This window comes from Hylobates moloch, unplaced genomic scaffold, assembly GCF_009828535.3.
Source record: "Hylobates moloch isolate HMO894 unplaced genomic scaffold, HMol_V3 SCAFFOLD_13, whole genome shotgun sequence".
Lineage (NCBI taxonomy): Eukaryota > Metazoa > Chordata > Mammalia > Primates > Hylobatidae > Hylobates > Hylobates moloch.
This window is the reverse complement of record NW_026652288.1, coordinates 48,666,642-48,681,943: the sequence shown is the minus strand read 5'-3', so window position 1 is coordinate 48,681,943 and position 15,302 is coordinate 48,666,642. Positions and strand designations below refer to the sequence as shown.

Below are 15,302 nucleotides of genomic sequence, written 5' to 3'. Positions count from 1 at the left end.
AATTTTTTGTATTTTTAGTAGGGACGGGGTTTCACCGTGGTCTCGATCTCCTGACCTCGTGATCCGCCCGCCTCGGCCTCCCAAAGTGCTGGGATTACAAGCGTGAGCCACTGCGCCCGGCCTAATGGAAATTATTATAGAAGAAATGTTCGTGCAGAAGATCATCCTCTTAAGGTATATGTAAAAAAACTCCTTAAAAGCTCAAGAAGGCTGGGCACCATGGCTCACTCCTATAATCCCCAGCACTTTGTGAGGCCGAGGCAGGCAGATCACAAGGTCAGGAGTTCGAGATCAGCCTGGCCAACAGAGTGAAACCCTGTCTCTATTAAAAACACAAGGCCTGGACGGGCACGGTGGCTCACGCCTGTAATCCCAGCACTTTGGGAGGCCGAGGTGGGCAGATCACGAGGTCAAGAGATCGAGACCATCCTGGCTAACACGGTGAAACCCTGTCTCTACTAAAAATAGAAAAAATTAGCCAGGCGTGGTGGTGGGCGCCTGTAGTCCCAGCTACTCGGGAGGCTGAGGCAGGAGAATGGCGTCAACCCGGGAGGTGGAGCTTGCAGTGAGCGGAGATCCCTCCACTGCACTCCAGCCTGGGCGACAGAGCGAGACTCTGTCTCAAAACAAAACAAAACAAAACAAGACAAGACAAGACAAAACAAAAAAAACAAGGCCAGGCGCGGTGGCTCACGCCTGTAATCCCAGCACTTTGGGAGGCCGAGGCGGGTGGATCACGAGGTCAGGAGATCAAGACAATCCTGGCTAACATGGTGAAACCTTGACTCTACTAAAAATACAAAAAATTAGCCAGGCATGGTGATGGGTGCCTGTAGTCCCAGCTACTCGGGAGGCTGAGGCAGGAGAATCGCTTGAACCAGGGAGGCGGAGCTTGCAATCAGCTGAGATCACGCCACTGCACTCCAGCCTGGGCAACGGAGCGAGACTCCATCTCAAAAAAAACAAAAACAAAAACAAAACAAAAAAACAAAAAACAAAAATTAGCCAGGCGTGGTGGTGTGCACCTGTAGTCCCAGCTACTGGGGAGGCTGAGGCAGGAGAATCGCTTGAACTCAGGAGGCAGAGGTTGTAGTGACCTGAGACTGCATCACTGCACTCCAGCCTGGGCAACAGAGTGAGACTCCATCTCAAAAAAACAAAACAAAACAAACAAACAAAAAGGCCATGGTGGCTCACGCCTATAATCTCAGCACTTTGGGAAGAGGTGGGCGAATCACCTGAGGTCAGGAGTTCTCCACCAGCCATTCTAGACCAGCCTAGCCAACATGGTGAAACCCTGTCTCTATTAAAAAGACAAGGCCAGGCGCAGTGGCTCAAGCCTGTAATCCCAGCACTTTGGGAGGCCGAGGTGGGCAGATCACGAGGTCAGAGGTTCAAGACCAGCCTGGCCAACACAGTGAAACCCTGTCTCTACTAAAAATACAAAAAGTTAGCCGGGTGTGGGGGTGTGCGCCTGTAATCCTAGCTACTCGGGAGGCTGAGGCAGGAGAATCGTGTGAGCCTGGGAGGTGGAGGTTGCAGTGAGCCAAGATCGTGCCATTGCACTCCAACCTGGGCGACAGTGCAAGACACCGTCTCAAAAAAAAAAAAAAAAAACCACACACAAAAATTAGGCAGGAGTGGTGGTGTGCGCCTGTAATGCCAGCTAGGCATGGTGGCATGTGCCTGTAGTCCTTGTTACTTGGGAGGCTGAGGCGGGAGGATCACTTGAGTCCAGGAGTTCGAGGTTACAGTGAGCTATGATCATGCCACTGCATCCTGGCCTGGGTGACTAGAGAGAGACCTATTTCTAAAAAAATAAAAATAAAAATGGCTGGGCACAGTGGCTCACATGCCATTTCACTCTAGCCTGGGTGACAGCGAGACTCCATCTCAAAACAAATAAAATAAAGAAAATGAAAAATAAAATATTAAGATTATATGATCTTTTGTACCTGCTAATGTGTGCAGGTACAAATATACACATTCATACCACCTAAAGTGTTTATAAATAAGCCTTTATAAATAAATGCTTTATGTGGTGTGAATGTATATATTTTGCATCATTCTGATACCAACTCCCCAATGCCAACCAAGTTAATATCAATTTTAAATGCTCTCTGTCTTCCTCAACTGCAAACAGAATTCCCTACACACAGTTGGTGCCGAATTAATATTGACCAACTAAATGAATCTAGATTTGCCAAGGACCCAAGGGGGTTGCATCAGAGCAGTGGATCATGCTCTTCTGTGTCTTGCACCACAGTGAACTCTTTAGGGCCTTCCTGGTGGCTGGCACCTCCTGGCCAAAAATCATTTAATGTACCTGCTTTGTAAAAAGAAAATTTTCTGTTCCTATACTACCTATCTTCAAATAAGAAACAAAAGAAAGGCCGGGCGCGGTGGCTCACGCCTGTAATCCCAGCACTTTGGGAGGCCGAGGCGGGCGGATCACGAGGTCAGGAGATCGAGACCATCCTGGCTAACACGGTGAAACCCCGTCTCTACTAAAAATACAAAGAAAAAAAATTAGCCGGGCGAGGTGGCAGGCGCCTGTAGTCCCAGCTATGCGGGAGGCTGAGGCAGGAGAATGGCGTGAACCCCGGGGGGCGGAGCCTGCAGTGAGCCGAGATCGCGCCACTGCACTCCAGCCTGGGTGAAAGAGCGAGACTCCGTCTCAAAAAAAAAAAAAAAAAAAAAAAGAAACAAAAGAAAATGGTACATTCTCCTGTAAACCTAGCCAGATCATTTGTACTTTTACCCAGTGTTTGAGTTTGTGGGGTACTAGAAGAGGATGGAAGGAATTATGTACTATGCATTGGGATAAGAAACAATCTTTCCATACCCTAACCAGAGTTGTAAACTATTAAGGACACTTTTCATTTTCAGAGAATAAAGCTCATTTGTTTCTGGATCTGGAGCCTACTCCAAGGATACTAACCACTCTCCCACTCCTGATGGGTATCTTAGGTTGGCTAGCTGAGAACATGACTGACTGGCATTAGTCCTCCTAGACTCCAGAGTTGCAACTGCTGTTCTCCCAACTTGTAAGATTTCTCAAAGTTTTCTGTATTTGAAGAAGATGGGGAGGGAAAGTGACCCTCTGGCGCTAGCGTGAGACTGCTCTGTGAAACCTTCCTCAGGGACCCTGCAGTTAAGTCACATCCTTTTCTTTTCTTGTTTTTTCCTTTTTTATGTCCAGATGGGATCTCACTACGTTGCCCAGGCTGATCTCAAACTCCTGGCTTTAAGCAATCCTCCCACCTCAGCCTCATGAGTCACTGGGATTATAGGCGTGAGCCACCTACCTAGGTCTCTTTTCCGTTTCAACAGCCGTGTGTACATACCTCTGTTACAGCAAGACTATGGAATTTTTTTTTAGATGGAGTCTCACTCTGTCGCCCAGGCTGGAGTGCAGTGGTGCGATCTCGGCTCACTGAAACCTCCACTTCCCAGGTTCAAGTGATTCTTCTGCCTCAGCCTCCTGAGTAGGTGGGATTACAGGCACCCACCATCACGTCTGGCTAATTTTTGTATTTTTAGTAGAGATGGGGTTTCACCATATTGGCCAGACTAGTCTTGAACTCCTGACCTCGTGATATGCCCGCCTTGGCCTCCCCAATTGCTGGGATTATAGGCATGAGCCACTGTGCCCGGCCGACTATGGAATTTTAATAATTTCTTTTTTTACACGTGTGTCAGCCTAACCAGTCTTGGTGATAGAAACCATGCTCTACTTAGCTCTGTAATTCCAACAACTGACAAAAAACAAGCCTCCAATGAAAATTTGTTAAGTTAGTTTCTGATTAATTCGGAGGTAATTTTTCTGAAGATTCTATATTTTTTCCCTCCCTTCACTCAAGTCTTTTGAATCCCCATCACACACCGATCACCCCACCCAAATTTCCTACCTCCCAGTACTTGGTTCGGCTGATACCCTGTGCATATGCTCGGGCAAAGTTACTTTCACTGTTGAGGGCTGTAACGGCTGCACTGAGCTGAGACATGGGGTGTAGATTGGTGGGAAAGTTGTCCAGCATGGTGACCACATGGGAAGGCAGAGCTGCCCTCTTTGCCCACTCTTTTGAGAGCCAAGATACCTGTGGAAAAACAGACAGTGCTCAGAACACCAGCAAGGACAAGGAAGGAGAAAAATAAAAAAGGACAGCAACATCTGAGTAAAGAAAACCCAAGAGAGTTCAACCCAATCCATTTACACAGCAGAACTCTGCTCTAATTCCTTCCCCTCACTACACATCTCTATAAATGCCGAATCAGCATTAAGTGTCTGAGATTAGAGAAAGGCAATGAAGAAGGGGAATGAGAAGAGCTAATAACATCCTTCTGCTTTACCTGTTCCTCTGTTGGGATATGCCCAGTTACCAGCAGCCAAAATAAGCCCTCAGGCAGGGGTTCTTCCCCACCCTTAGCCTTGGGTAGCAGTTTCTGGCATTCAGGGATACTAAAGCCTCGGAAACGGATGCCCTTGAGAGAGAAGAGAGAGAATTACAACTCAAGTTTATAGCCTGGAAGTCACACGACTGGTCTTACTCATCAGACCTTACAACAAGTTAGAGTAGGACTTTTTATGTTAATTAATTATTGTTTTTGTAGAGGTGGGGTCTTGCTATGTTGCTCAGAGTGGTCCCAATCTTCTGGCCTCAAGCAATGCTCCACCTTGGCCTCCAAAAGTGCTAGGATTACAGGGGCAAGCCATCATGCCTAGCCCAGAATATAATTTTTAATATATATGTATATATTTTGAGACGGAGTCTCACACTGTCGCCCAGGCTGGAGTGCAGTGGCGCGATCTCAGCTCACTGCAAACTCCGCCTCCTGGGTTCACACCATTCTCCTGCCTCAGCCTCCCGAGTAGCTGGGACTACAGATGCCTGCCACCATGCCCGGCTAATTTTTTGTATTTTTAGTACAGACAGGGTTTCACTGTGTTAGCCAGGACGGTCTCAACCTCCTGACCGCATGATCTGCCCGCCTCAGCCTCCCAAAGTGCTGGGATTATAGGCGTGAGCCACTGCACCTGGCCCAGAACAGAACTTTTAAAGCTTAAATCTTCACATAACTTATTTCTGGTTTTGTACTTTTATTTTTACTAGTTGATATATTTAAAAGGTAAATTTGTTCTTCAATTATTCCATACATATGTCTTCTCTACCTTCCAATATATGAAGCTAGGTGCTCTGTTTTGTGCTTACCCTTACTGGTCTAATCCACGGTTTGCATATTTGCACAAACTTAATGATTATTAGTAATTGACATGAAGATGTCTTACCTCATCAGGATCAAGAACTGATGTTTCATAGACCAATCCCTTCATGCCTCTCATGCCACCATACATCTAAAGAGGATGAAGAAAAAAGGAAAAAAAAAAAGAGACTGTGGCCAGTAATCAGAATGATTCAGACTAGAACTTGTTAGAGCTTCATGGGATCTGGGAGAGAAAATTTATTCTTAGACTTGTAAGACTTCATTTGGTGAGAGATGTCTGAGGAGTCAGCTTACTAAAGAATTAAACTTTGTGGCCGGGCACAGTGGCTGACACCTGTAATCCCAGCACTTTGGGAAGCTGAGGCAGGTGGATCACCTGAGGTCAGGAGTTTGAGACCAGCCTTGGCCAACACGGTGAAACCCTGTCTCTACTAAAAATAAAAAAATTAACGGGCATGGTCTATGTGCCTGTAATCCCAGCTACTTGGGAGGCTGAGGCAGGAGAATCGCTTGAACCCAGGAGGCAGAGATTGCAGTGAGCCAAGATCACACCATTGCACTTCAGCCTAGGTGACAAGAGCAAAACTCCATCTCAAAAAAAAAAAAAAAAGGAAAAAAAAAAAAAAGAAACTTTGTGGCCAGGTGCGGTGGGGCTCATGCCTGTAATCCCAGCACTTTGGGAGGCTGAGGAGGAGGGAAGATCACTAGAGCCTCTCACAGAGTCTGTCACTCAGGCTGGAGCGCAGTGGCACAATCACGGCTTACTGCAGCCTGGACTTGCAGGTTCAGGTGATCCACCTACTTCAGCCTCCTGAGTAGCTGGGATTATAGGCACGTGCCACCATGTCTGGCTAATTTTTTGTATTTTTTTTTTTTTTTTTAAGAAATGGGGTTTAGGCCGGGCACAGTGGCTCACGCCTGTAATCCCAGCACTTTGGGAGGCCAAGGCGGGCGGACCACAAGGTCAGCAGGATATCGAGACCATCCTGGCCAACATGGTGAAACGCCGTCTCTACGAAAAATACAAAAATCAGCTGGGCATGGTAGCGCGGGCCTGTAATCCCAGCTACTTGGGAGGCTGAGGCAGAATTGCTTGAACCTGGGAGGCAGAGGTTGTAGTGGGCCGAGATCACGCCACTGTACTCCAGCCTGGTGACTCAGTGAGACTCTGTCTTAAAAAAAAAAAAAAAAAAAGTGATTCTCCTGCTTCCCTGAGTAGCTGGAATTACAGTTGCCTGCCACCATGCCCAGCTAATTTTTATATTTTTTAGTAGAGACGGAGTTTTACCATGTTGGCCAGGCTGGTCTCGAACTCCTGACCTCAGGTGAGCCACCCGCCTCGGCCTCCCAAAGTGCTGGGATTACAGGCATGAGCCACTGCAACAGGCCTGGAAATGAAATTTTTTAAGTTGAGAAATCACTATCTTTCTTTTTTGTTTGTTTTAGAGATAGAGTCTCCCTCTGTTGCCCAGGCTATACTACAGTGGCATAATTATGGCTCACTGCAGCCCTGAACTCCTGGGCTCAAGCAATCCTCCTGCCTCTGCCTCCCCAGTAGCTGGGACTACAGGGGCATCCCACTATCTCTGGCTAATTTTTTAAATTTTTCTTTCATAGAGATGGTATCTTCCTTTGTTGATCAAGCTGGTTGTTAACTCCTGGCCTCAAGTGATTCTCCATCTGCAGCCTCCCAAAATGTTGGGATAATAGGCATCAGCCATTGCGCCCAGCGTACTATCTTTAATATTTCTGCCTCTGATTCCTTTTCTTATTGTATTTCACTTTTTTTCTCCTGCCCACTCAACCACTCCCCAACATACCCTACCCTCAAATTCCAACCAATCAAAACAAACAGAATGAGTTCCATTCTAGAAGAAGGGGATGGAGACCAATAAGCTAAAAACTGTTGAGAAACTATCAGCTGAGCTGCTCAGAATCTGAAGGATGGGGAAATGTCATCCTAAAGCTGTCCTACAGGGCCTATGGGACAGAATGCTTTTGAATAGTCAGTGGAGAGAACGTTACTTTTGTTGAAGCACATTACAGAGCTACTTTTCCCAGTCAAAGCCACACAACCCTTACCATGTCCACAGTGATTTGGCCCACCACCGTCTTGCCATGTTGCTGCCTGAAGGTCTTAATTCTGGCCTGCTCCTTAGGTATCAGGTCAGCCAATATGTCTTTCAAATTCTAAAAAGAAAAGTAGAAGGGCTAAGCGATGGTCTAAAAGTTTATTAGATTTCCTGCAAAGTAGGTGTCAAGAATTTGCTTTTTAGAAGTTGGCTTTATCGGCCGGGCGCGGTGGCTCACGCTTGTAATCCCAGCACTTTGGGAGGCCGAGGAGGGCGGATCACGAGGTCAGGAGATCGAGACCACGGTGAAACCCCGTCTCTACTAAAAATACAAAAAATTAGCCGGGTGCGGTGGCGGGCGCCTGTAGTCCCAGCTACTCGGAGAGGCTGAGGCAGGAGAATGGCGTGAACCCGGGAGGCGGAGCTTGCAGTGAGCCGAGATTGCGCCACTGCACTCTAGCCTGGGCGACAGAGCGAGACTCTGTCTCAAAAAAAAAAAAAAAAAAAAAAAAAAAAAGAAGTTGGCTTTATCTGCCAGGGAAGTCTGGTCAACTGCTCTGCACAATGAGGGTAAAAGAATTAGGCAGGGGGAGGAAGGAATGAGGAGTTAATGTTTAATGGGAACAGTTACTTGGTTTGGGCAGACAAAAGTTCTGGAGGTGGATGGTTGCACAATGATGTAAACATATCTACTGCCACTAAAGCATATACTTAAAAATGATTAAAATGGTAAATTTTATGTTATGTATATTTTACACTATTTAAAACATTTAAAAGAATTAGGCAAATGTATTGATATTCCCATCTCACTATACCACTGAGTAAATTATTTGTTAAATAGTAGTATAATAATAATAGCAGCTATAACAATAACAATAATAACAAACACTTCCAGGAAATATTCAGGATAATAAGAGGCCAGGTGGTTGCCAAATCCTCTGCCCCAAGGTCAGGCTGGCCGCAATGATTCTTATTCTTAGTCTTCTTTTCCAAACCTTACCGTGGAGGAAGCACTGGCATGCCGGGCTGCAAGAACAAGACAAGATGCATTCTGCAAAGCAAAAAAGAAAACCTTATGTAACTGTTACCCCTCCCTCCTTTGTATTAACAAGAAGGAATTACAGTGACTCAACCTCTCTCTCTTCATCTTAGCCTCTTAGGGCAGTTTGACATAAGAAAGCTGTAAAAGTCCCCAAACAGTTTGGAAGGAGTTACCACTATGGAGACAGCAGGAGGTTTAACTGCTTTTTTTCATCTATAGCTTCACTAGCATTCCTTGAAGACAGCCTCTTTCCCATCATCTGGGTTCCAGAACAGGGCAGTTGTCAATATTTTTGAGTGACCCCAAGGAAAATGAACGAGGAAACTGAGCAATTACTTAACACTGCTGGTAAGATCTCTCCTGCACCTGGTCTTTCGGCAGCACTTCAACCTCTCTAGTCTGGGAAAGACCACAGGCAGAGGACAGCCTTTCACAATGGTACTTCTGACCCTCCTGGAAAAAGCACAAAGATTATCTACAAAGAAGCTGACAGAAAACTACTCATTAGCAGAAATGGAAACTTGCAAAGTTTCTAAGAGTGTCAAAAGAAAATAATTAGTTTGGCTGGGTGCGGTGGCTCACGCCTGTAATCCCAGTACTTTGGGAGGCTGAGGCGGGTGGATCACCTGAGGTCAGGAGTTCAAGACCAGCCTGGCCAACATGGTGAAACCCCGTCTCTACTAAAAATACAAAAATTAGCTAGGCGTGGTATGGGCAGGCAGCTGTAATCCCAGCTACTCAGGAGACTGAGGTGGGAGAATGGCTTAAACCTTGGAGGCAGAGGTTGCAGTGAGCCAAGATTGTGCCATTGCACTCCAGCCTGGGCAAATGAGCAAGACTGTAAAAAAAAAAAAAAAAAAAAAGAGAGAAAATAGTTTAGCTAGTTTATGCTTTTCTATGTGTACAGGTAGTTTCTTTTTTCCTCAAATAAAAAATACATCTCTGAGAAGATGGTCAAGTTGCAATAAAAGTTCCACACCAACTTTGTGAGTTTTCTTCTTTTCTTTTTTTTTTTTTTTGAGACAGTTTCATTCTTGTTGCCCAGACTGGAGTGCAATGGCACAATCTCAGCTCACCGCAACCTCCGCCTTCCGGATTCAAGTGATTCTCCTGCCTTGCCCTCCCTAGTAGCTGGGATTACAGGCATGCACCACCACGCTTGGCTAATTTTTTTTGTACTTTTAGTAGAGACGGGGTTTCACCATATTGGCCAGGCTGGTCTCAAACTCCTGACCTCAGGTGATCCGCCTGCCTTGGCCTCTCAAAGCGCTGGGATTACAGGCGTAAGCCACCGCACCCGGCCATACACCAACTTTGAAATAAGATGACCAATCAGGTTACTAACTAGAAATACGGCCTGAGGCAAGGAAATTAATTTTTCTGTACTAGATTTTGAAAACAAATTGAGATAATCAAATTAAGCCTAAGTTTCCTGCTCTATAAAATGGCTCTAATACTCACCACACACCTCACAGAATAGTCCCATGATAATTAAATTACAGTGGACATAAAAGTGCTTTGCAAACTTAGAAGATTACACACAGAAATAAACTAATCCTGGAGCAAGGCTGCACCTGTCCTCCTTTTGTCAAAAGACCAGAGACACCTTTTCTAGTAACTACTGCACTGCTCTCTGTGCAAAAAATTGCTACCTGCCTGGGGTGAGAGTTCTATAGGGCTGAAGGCTTCTTAGATTTTTTTTTTCTTTTTTTGAGATGGAGTCTCATTCTGTCGCCCAGGCTGGAGTGCAGTGGCGCGATCTCTGGCTCCTGGGTTCAAGTGATTCTCGTGCCTCAGCCTCCTGAGTATCTGGGATTATAGGCACACACCACCATGCTTGGCTAATTTTTGTATTTTTAGTAGAGACAAGAGTTTCATCATGTTGTCCAGGCTGGTCTCAAACTCCTGACATCTGGTGATATGCCTACCTCGACCTCCCAGATTTTTAGAATTTTTAAAATTTAGTTCCCCTATTTCTGTTGGGGTGGAGAGGAGGAATGAAAAGAGGCCCTTCAGAAAGGTCACTCTTTCCCCCAGGCTGGAGTATAGTGGCATGTTAATAGCTCACTGTAGCCTTCAATTCCTGGGCTCAAGTGATACTTCCACCTCAGCCTCCTGAGTAGCCAGGATTACAGGCGCACATCACTAAGCCCAGCTAATTAAAAAAAAAAATTTTTTTTTTTTGTAGAGATGGGGTCTTGCTATGTTGCCCAGGCTGATCTCCAGTGATCCTGGGCTCAAGTGATCCTCCATTCTCAGCCTCCCAAAGTGCTGGGATTATAGGTATGCACCACCGCACCCAGCCAGAAAAGATTACTTTTAAAAGAATCAATCCAAAGGTAAATTCAGAGAGCACAGACCAAGCCAGTATGTTCCCAAAGCAAAGGAGGAACACCTCAAGTTGTTACCAGGGCTGTCCTTAACTCCTTTTCTTAACTTCCTAAAGAGTCTCCTCTTATCTTACTGAGGATCATTTGAGCAAGAAATAGGCAGCACAAACAGCCCTTCATAGCCCTGCACCTACATGGGCAAACAGGAAGCTGAACCCAGCACTGAAGATGTAACTTTGCCCTTTCTTTCACAAAAAAAGTGGGCAAAGAAAACATGTTAATAAGTTCAAACTATTGTTCTACAGTTAACCTTGTTCAAGCTATTCCATGGTTTAGAGTCCCACAGATTCCCTATTATAGAGGCCCCATGTCCCAGAGACTACATCAGCCCAGCAAGAGACCTTTTAATTGCGGGTGGTTGTTTGCTGTGGTGATTTTTTTTTTATTTTTTATTTTTATTTTTTATTTTTTTTGAGACGGAGTCTCACTCTGTCGCCCAGGCTGGAGTGCAGTGGCGCAATCTCAGCTCACTGCAAGCTCCGCCTCCCAGGTTCAACGCCATTCTCCTGCCTCAGGCTCCCAAGTAGCTGGGACTACAGGCGCCCGCCACCACGCCTGGCTAATTTTTTGTATTTTAGTAGAGACAGGGTTTCACTGTGTTAGCCAGGATGGTCTTGATCTCCTGACCTCGTGATCCGCCCGCCTCGGCCTCCCAAAGTGCTGGGATTAAAGGCTGAGCCACCGTGCCCGGCCAGCTAATTTTATCTTTTAAACTTTTCTTATAGAGATGGGGGTCTTGCGGCCGGGCGCGGTGGCTCACGCCTGTAATCCCAGCACTTTGGGAAGCCGAGGCGGGCGGATCACGAGGTCAGGAGATTGAGACCATCCTGGCTAACACGGTGAAACCCCATCTCTACTAAAAATACAAAAAATTAGCCGGGCGAGGTGGCAGGCGCCTGTAGTTCCCAGCTACTTGGAGAGGCTGAGGCAGGAGAATGGCGTGAACCCCGGGGGGCGGAGCCTGCAGTGAGCCGAGATCGCGTCACTGCACTCCAGCCTGGGTGAAAGAGCGAGACTCCGTCTCAAAAAAAAAAAAAAAGCTGGGAACCACAGGAAAAAAAAAAGAGACGGGGGGTCTTGCTATATTGCCCCGGCTGGTTTTGAACTCCTGGGCTCAAGCGATCCTCTTACCTCAGTCTCCCATAGTGCTAAGATTACAGGCATGAGCCACTGCAAACAGCTGACTGTTTTGTTTTGTTTTGTTTTGAGACAGAGTCTTGCTCTGTTGCCCACGCTGAGTGCAGTGACTTGATCTCGGCTCACTGCAACCTCTGCCTCCCAGGTTCAAGCAATTCTCCTGCCTCAGCCTCACGAGTAGCCGGGACTACAAGCACCCACCACCATGCCCAGCTAATTTTTGTAGTTTTTTAATAGAGACAGGGTTTCACCACGTTGGCCAGGCTGGTCTCAAACTCCTGACCTCAAATGATCCACTTGCCTCAGCCTCCCAAAATGCTGGGACTACAGGCATGAGCCACAGTGCCCGGCAGATTTTCTGTTTTTTGTTTTTGTTTGTTTGTTTTTGAGAAGGAGTCTCGCACTGTCACCCAGGCTGGAGTCCAATGGCACGATCTCAGCTCATTGCAACCTCCCTCTCCTGGGTTCACACGATTCTCCTGCCTCAGCCTCCTGAGTAGCTAAAATTACAGGTGCACACCAACACACCCCGCTAATTTTTTGTATTTTTAGTAGAGATGGGGTTTCACTATGTTGGCCAGACTGGTCTTGAACTTCTGACCTTCTGATCCACCACCTCGGCCTCCCAAAGTGCTGGGATTACAGGCGTGAGCCACCGCACTCAGCCTGATAGCCACTTTCTAGCACCCTTCGGTGTCAGGTTCAGTCATGTTTTTTGCTAAACCTGAAGCTTAAAAAAAAAAAAGTTACCAGAGGAATTTTAAAGGCAGCAATTCATTGGTAAGATTGCTCAAAAGGGTAGAGTAGAAAAAATTCAACTTAGGACAACTTTATCTAATGATGTAGAGTACACAGCACTTGATTTGGAGTTAGGAAAGGAAGTCTGGGTTCTAGTCCTAGCTCCATTACTAATTAACTAAGACAACCAAAGGAAAACAATTAACTACTATTTCTCTTCCCATTTCCATAATTAAGATAACACACTACTTAACTCAGAGTCTGATTCTCAGGCTCCAATAAGGACATATATGCAAAAGTAGTCAAGTCTTGTTACTTAAAATGTGACCTCCTCGCCAGAAGTATTCACATTTCTTGGGCCTCAGACCTACTGAATCCAAACAGTTTAGATATGAAGTTACCAAGGACCAAGTCCTAAATTAACGTTCTGTCACTTTCCCCGTGTTATCTTGGCTATGTAACCTAATTTCTAAGTCTCAGTTTTTACATTTCTAAAATGGTAATAATAAAAGCCAATTTCAGAGTAGTTAAGTAAACTAAATAATTTTCATAAAAGCATCTAGAACAGTGCCTTGTGCATAGCTGAATTCAGTAAATATTTGTTTCTTAGAAATGTGTTGGCCTATCACCTACCATCAAGTGTCAGAACTTCCTGGGAGTTGGATCCCAGGAAAGAAGCAGTCAAGCTTGAGGCAGAGGTGAATGGATAATTCCTTCCAGCTGTGGAATACAAAATAAAGTTCCAATTTTCTTTCTTTCTTTTCTTTTTTTTTTTTTTAACAGCCATCAAGGAAAAGATACCAGTTTTCTTTTTAAGGGACCAAGAAGGGAGGAGTCTCAGGGAGAGGAAACAAATTTAACTAACCCTAATGGCCACCAGCAGAGCAAATGACTCTAGACAGGAGGTGCTTGAAGACTGTAACACCAAAGGCTACATTTCATTTCCTCTACCCCATGGCTGCCAAAGAAAGCTGCTGAATGGCTCTGAACAGTACATTCAGATTATGTTCATTGATGAGTGATGAGACAGGTAGATTACAAACCTCTGAATCATCCCTGAACTTCTACCTCCCAGCTTCTCCCCTAACCCTGGAGGTGTAACAGTTGGGCTTTTGGCTTCTGGATGCATGCCACCTGTAGAGTCACCTTACTGGAACAGCAGCTCTCAGGTGAATCAGGCAGTCATCTCACTCAATAGATCAGCTCCTTCATGGGGAGAGATGGAGAGGGCTACTTCCAAAGACAAGGGCCTGGCTCACAATGTCTGACAGCCAGTATTCTCTATAGGGTGGAGGTGGGGTTATCACAATCACGAAGAGGTTTCCCCCACAATCACTAAGAGCTCATTTGTTGCCACCCATTACAAGAACTCCTCTAGTGAGTCTGCTATTACTGATAGAGGTGGGCTGTAGCCCTCAAATGTGGTAAGATGAAAAAATATAAAAATTGAAAGAGGCCAGGTATGGTGACTCACACCTTCCTTTGTTCTCCTCTGCCAAAAGTTCTAAGTTGCGGCTGGGTGCGGTGGCTCACGCCTGTAATCCCAGCACTTTGGGAGGCTGAGGCAGGCGGATCACGGGGTCAGGAGATCAAGACCATCCTGGCTAACACGGTGAAACCCCGTCTCTATTAAAAAAATACAAAAAATTAGCCAGGTGTGGTGGCAGGTGCCTGTAGTCCCAGCTACTTGGGAGGCCGAGGCAGGAGAAGCTCCGGGAGGCGGAGCCTGCAGCGAGCCGAGATTGTGCCACTGCACTCCAACCTGGTTGACAGAGCGAGACTTGGTCTAAAAAAAAAAAAAGTTCTAAGTTGCTAGCCAATCAGGACAAATGCAAAATGTGAGGTCCCATTCCAGCAAATGGAAACTGGAATTGGACACAGCAGTAGGGTGGATGTGTCAGGGTATAAATGACCCTGTTTCCTTTGCTCGGTGTACTCTCGTGGCAAAACTGCTGGCGTGTACCCTTTCTGCAGAAAGTATAAAGATGGCCTTGATGGCCAGGCGCGGTGGCTCACACCTGTAATCCCAGCACTTTGGGAGGCCAAGGCAGGTGGATCATGTTGTCAGGAGATCGAGACCATCCTGGCTAACAGGGTGAAACCCCGTCTCTACTAAAAAAATACACACACACACACAAAAAATTAGCCGGGCGTCATGGCGGGCGCCTGTAGTCCCAGCTACTCAGGAGGCTGAGGCAGGAGAATGGCGTGAACCTGGGAGGCAGAGCTTGCAGTGAGCCGAGTTCGCACCACTGCACTCCAGCCTGGGCGACAGAGTGAGACTCCATCTCAAAAAAAAAAAGGCCTTGCTGAGTAAATTAAATTAAATTAATTAAATTTATGTTCAAGTGCTATTTCTTTACGGCACCAGGGAACAAGCATTTCCAACAGGAGGCTGAGGCAGAAGAATCGCTTGAACCCAGGAGGCTGAAGCTGCAATGAGCTGAGATTGTGCTACTCACTCCAGCCTGGGCAACAGAAAAGACTATCTCAAAAAACAAAACAAAACAAAAAAACCCCACTTACTCAATATAGGTTATTTTCCTCTTACTCCTTAGCCTATTACCATCACTGTTTCACATCTAGCACCCTCACCCTACAGTCAAGAAGCCAAATTTTCTTTGATTCTCTATCCTAGGTACATCCAGACTCTGTCCGTCCTTCCGCATATCCAGGATATGTCCTACCACATATCCA

At 46.0% G+C, this 15,302-nt stretch overlaps 1 protein-coding gene across 3 annotated transcripts in view; it reads right to left on the bottom strand.

The window, feature by feature from the left end:
• Nucleotides 1–15,302, bottom strand: part of CS (citrate synthase) — a 30,770-nt gene that overhangs the window by 8,081 nt on the left and 7,387 nt on the right. For 2 of the 3 annotated variants that reach the window (XM_032173385.2, XM_032173384.2), the window contains exons 2-6: nt 8,299–8,349; nt 7,309–7,416; nt 5,291–5,356; nt 4,354–4,485; nt 3,912–4,100 (exon numbers count right to left, since the gene is read on the bottom strand). In XM_032173385.2, the coding sequence (XP_032029276.1) occupies nt 3,912–4,100; nt 4,354–4,485; nt 5,291–5,356; nt 7,309–7,416; nt 8,299–8,349 (546 nt within the window). Of the gene's footprint in view, nt 1–3,911; nt 4,101–4,353; nt 4,486–5,290; nt 5,357–7,308; nt 7,417–8,298; nt 8,350–13,238; nt 13,326–15,302 lie in introns of all 3 variants that reach the window. The other variant, XM_032173386.2, reaches the window with a different exon arrangement.